This window comes from Theropithecus gelada, unplaced genomic scaffold (assembly GCF_003255815.1).
Source record: "Theropithecus gelada isolate Dixy unplaced genomic scaffold, Tgel_1.0 HiC_scaffold_4890, whole genome shotgun sequence".
NCBI lineage: Eukaryota > Metazoa > Chordata > Mammalia > Primates > Cercopithecidae > Theropithecus > Theropithecus gelada.
In genome coordinates, this window is record NW_020261488.1 from 1 (window position 1) to 3431 (window position 3431).

The window sequence follows — 3431 nt, forward strand, 5'->3', positions numbered from 1 at the left end:
TGCCGGGGCAGCATGGTAATATTAAGCCTCAACCCAAAAGTGAAAAGACAAGCTGAAGAAAGTGAGAAAATATTTGCCAATCATATATCTGATAAGGGTTTAGTATCTGTAATGCACAACACACTCCTAAAACTCAACTCATAATATACAATAAACTCCTAAAACTCAAGCAAAGCGATAAACAATTGAGTTAAAGAATTGACAAAAAACTTAGAAATTTCTCCAAAAAACGTAACAGAAATGACCAGTAAGCACATGAAATGATGCTTAACATCCTTAGTCATTAGGGAAATGCAAGTCAAAAGCACAATGAGATACCACTTCACAGTTACCGGGATGGTTACTTAAAAAATAGAAAATAGTAAGAGTTGACGAGGATGGGGAGAAGTTGGAACCCTCATCTATTCCCGATTGGAATGTAGTCGTGCAGGCACTATGGAAAACTGTTTGGCGGCTGCTCAGAAAACACAGGTGCTCAAACAGATACTTGTGTGCCAATGTTTGTTGCATCATTATTGACAATAGCCAAAAGGTGGAAACCATCCAAGTGTCATCCATGAACGGATGAATGAACAAAATGTGGCTGTAGTGAGCTAGGATTTCACCACTGCACTCCAATGTGGGTGACAGAGAGAGACCCTGTCACATACACACACACACACACACACACACACACACACACACACAAAGTGATCAGGCTGACACCACCTGAACCTAAATAACATCACAATGAAGACAAACACAGATGTGGTGCACTTCCTGGTGCAATGTAATGGGAAAGCACAGTCCCACCTGGAGAGCAGTCTTGGCCAAAAAGAAAAATGTTATATGTTTCTCGAGTTCATTATATTTTCCTAGTACAATGTCCAGTTAATCGTTTTTTAAATTTACTGCAATGAATTTATCTTATTGTTTTTAAAATCTCTGCTATACCTATAGCTATATATATTTTTTCCATTTCTAACATTTCTATTATGACTTTTCTTTTTCTTTTTTCTTTTTTTTTTTTTTTTTTTTTGAGGCAAAGTCTCACTCCGTGGCCCAGGCTGGAGCGCAGTGGCGCGATCTTGGCTCACTGCAAGCTCCGCCTCCCAGGTTCATGCCATTCTCCTGCCTCAGCCTCCTGAGTAGCTGGGACTACAGGCACCCACCATCATGCCCCGCTAATTTTTTCTATTTCTAGTAGAGACGGGGTTTCACCGTGTTAGCCAGGATGGTCTCGATCTCCTGACCTCGTGACCCGCCCGCCTTGGCCTCCCAATGTGCTGAGATTACAGGCATGAGCCACCGTGCCTGGCCGCTATTATGACTTGTAACGTTTGTTTTATCCATCAATCAAGAAGGGATATCTTGCACTACTGTCCCTGCCTTTACTCGGCTCTTTTTCTAACGTATAGACTTGTAGGCTTAGGTCATTCTTTTCAGTCATTGTATGTTTATTCTAAGCCTTCAAAACTTTAAATTTCCCTTCAAGAACCGCTCATGGCACATTCAACAAGTCTTCATAATTATTGTTGAGGACACATTTTGATAATTGCATCTTACTGTTCATTCTGCCCAGAAGGAAGGTGCTAAAAGCATAGATCTATTTGAGTCAATGGGAAGTTTATAAGAGTTTGTTCATATGGTGGTGACTTGGAAGTAACAATATTGGAAGATTGACAGCAAGGCATCTTGGAGAAGAGGCATGTGGATGGACTTCCCAGATTGGGCCTAGAATACCAGGAAATGCACATCCCTTGTGTGCATTCCCGAGGTGCTTTCGGTACTCACGTGGATGTGATGACCTGCTCTGGGGATGTGAGTTAACTTCCTTCCTCAGTTACTCCGATTCTTGCTCAGTGGGCTCATGATAAATGTGGCCATGAGGACAGAAATGGAAGTTACTCACGGGCTCGACAACATGGTCTTCACCAAGTGCCAAATCTCCCAACAGCAGAGCCTCATATATGGGCTCATCCCACAGGGGTCTGTCTTAGCCCATTCAGGCTGCCACAGCACAATACCATAGACTGGGTAGCTTATAAACAACAGAAATTTATTTCTTACCGTTTTGGAGGCTGGAAGGTTCAAGATCAAGGAGTCAGCAGATTTGGTGTTTGGTGTCAGCCCACTTTCTGGTTCATAGATGGTGCCTTCTAACTGTGTTTGCACATGGAACCTCTCAGGGGTCTCCTTTATGAGGACACTAATCCCATTCTTGAGGTCTCTGCCCTCTTGATCTAATCACCATTCAAGGCTCCACTTGCAATAACATCATATCGGTGATTAGGTTTCAACATATGAAATTTGGGGTTACAGACATTCAGACCTACCTGGTGAAAAGATGATTATATCATATCAAACCCCTTCCATTCTGCAGGGGGCAGCAAGTTTTTCTCTTTGGAATAGATGCTTTTTCTGTGTATATACATGCTCTCCACTGCCGCGGTTTCGCCAACACCACCATCCACGGATGTACTACGGGCTCATTCACCATCACCATATCCTACTCGAAAGCTGCNGGTGGGGTTGCTTCAGGACCTGGGCCAGTGCGTGGGAAGACAGCCTGTGGGGATGAGATGGGCACCGGCCAAGTCCTAGGCATAGTCCAAGCTCCTTAACCGGGTCCCCACCGGGAACATCACGATGCCTTTCTCATCGCCCATGGAAGCGGAGCTGGTCCGCAGGGTCCTGTCCCCGGATGCCACACCGCTCCCCCGACCAGGGGCGGTTCTGAAGGACTTCACCGTGTCCGGCAACCTACTGTTTATGTCGGTTCGGGACCAGGACAGGGAAGGGACTGGGCGGACGATGGTGGTGGGTTGGGGGCTGGGATCCGCCTCCCCGGAGGGGTAGAAAGCTAGAGACCTGGGAACACCCAAGCACAGGGTCTCAGAACAGAGACCTGGTACACCAGGTCCGCCGCCACCCGAGGGAGCCCGGGGAGATGGGTGCAGAGGTGTCGCCTTTAACCTGATGTTCTTCGCCCCTCACATTTAGCCGACTGACTGCTGCAGACCACCGCCAACTCCAGCTCTCCATCAGCTCCTGTCTCCAGCAGCTTTCCCTGTTGATGTGGATTACGCAGTGCTTTCTGCCTGTGTTTTTGGCTCTGCTTCACTCAGGGCAGAGGCGCTAAGCCCAGCCTGGTGCCCCTTCCTAGGTCGTGCCTCCTCCCCTAGGGGATGGTCCTTGCACGAGCGGCCACTTCATTGTGGGGGCCTGATTGTTTGTCGCTGGAGGAGGCCGGCTTACATGTTTGTTTCTGTAGGAAATAAAAGTGAGCTACAATTCCGTGTCTGAGTCTCTTCTCGGCGAGCGAAGGCACCTTCAGACTTGCGTGCCCTTGTCCTCGGGTTGCAGGGGAGGCTCTGGGATTCAGAGATTGAAGTAGCACAAGGTAATGAAGACAATTTGGGAACAAACCTAATGCTGAGCTGGAAAAACAT

The 3431-nt window shown here is 47.1% G+C and overlaps 1 protein-coding gene across 1 annotated transcript; it reads left to right on the forward strand.

Moving 5' to 3' along the window:
• Nucleotides 1-2624: 2624 nt before the first annotated feature.
• Nucleotides 2625-3271, forward strand: LOC112617826 (cancer/testis antigen 1-like). The gene is made up of 2 exons (XM_025374498.1): nucleotides 2625-2753; nucleotides 2983-3271. Exons 1-2 carry the CDS (start codon nucleotides 2629-2631, stop codon nucleotides 3119-3121), a joined length of 264 nt encoding a protein of 87 aa, XP_025230283.1. The 5' UTR covers nucleotides 2625-2628; the 3' UTR covers nucleotides 3122-3271.
• Nucleotides 3272-3431: the final 160 nt, after the last annotated feature.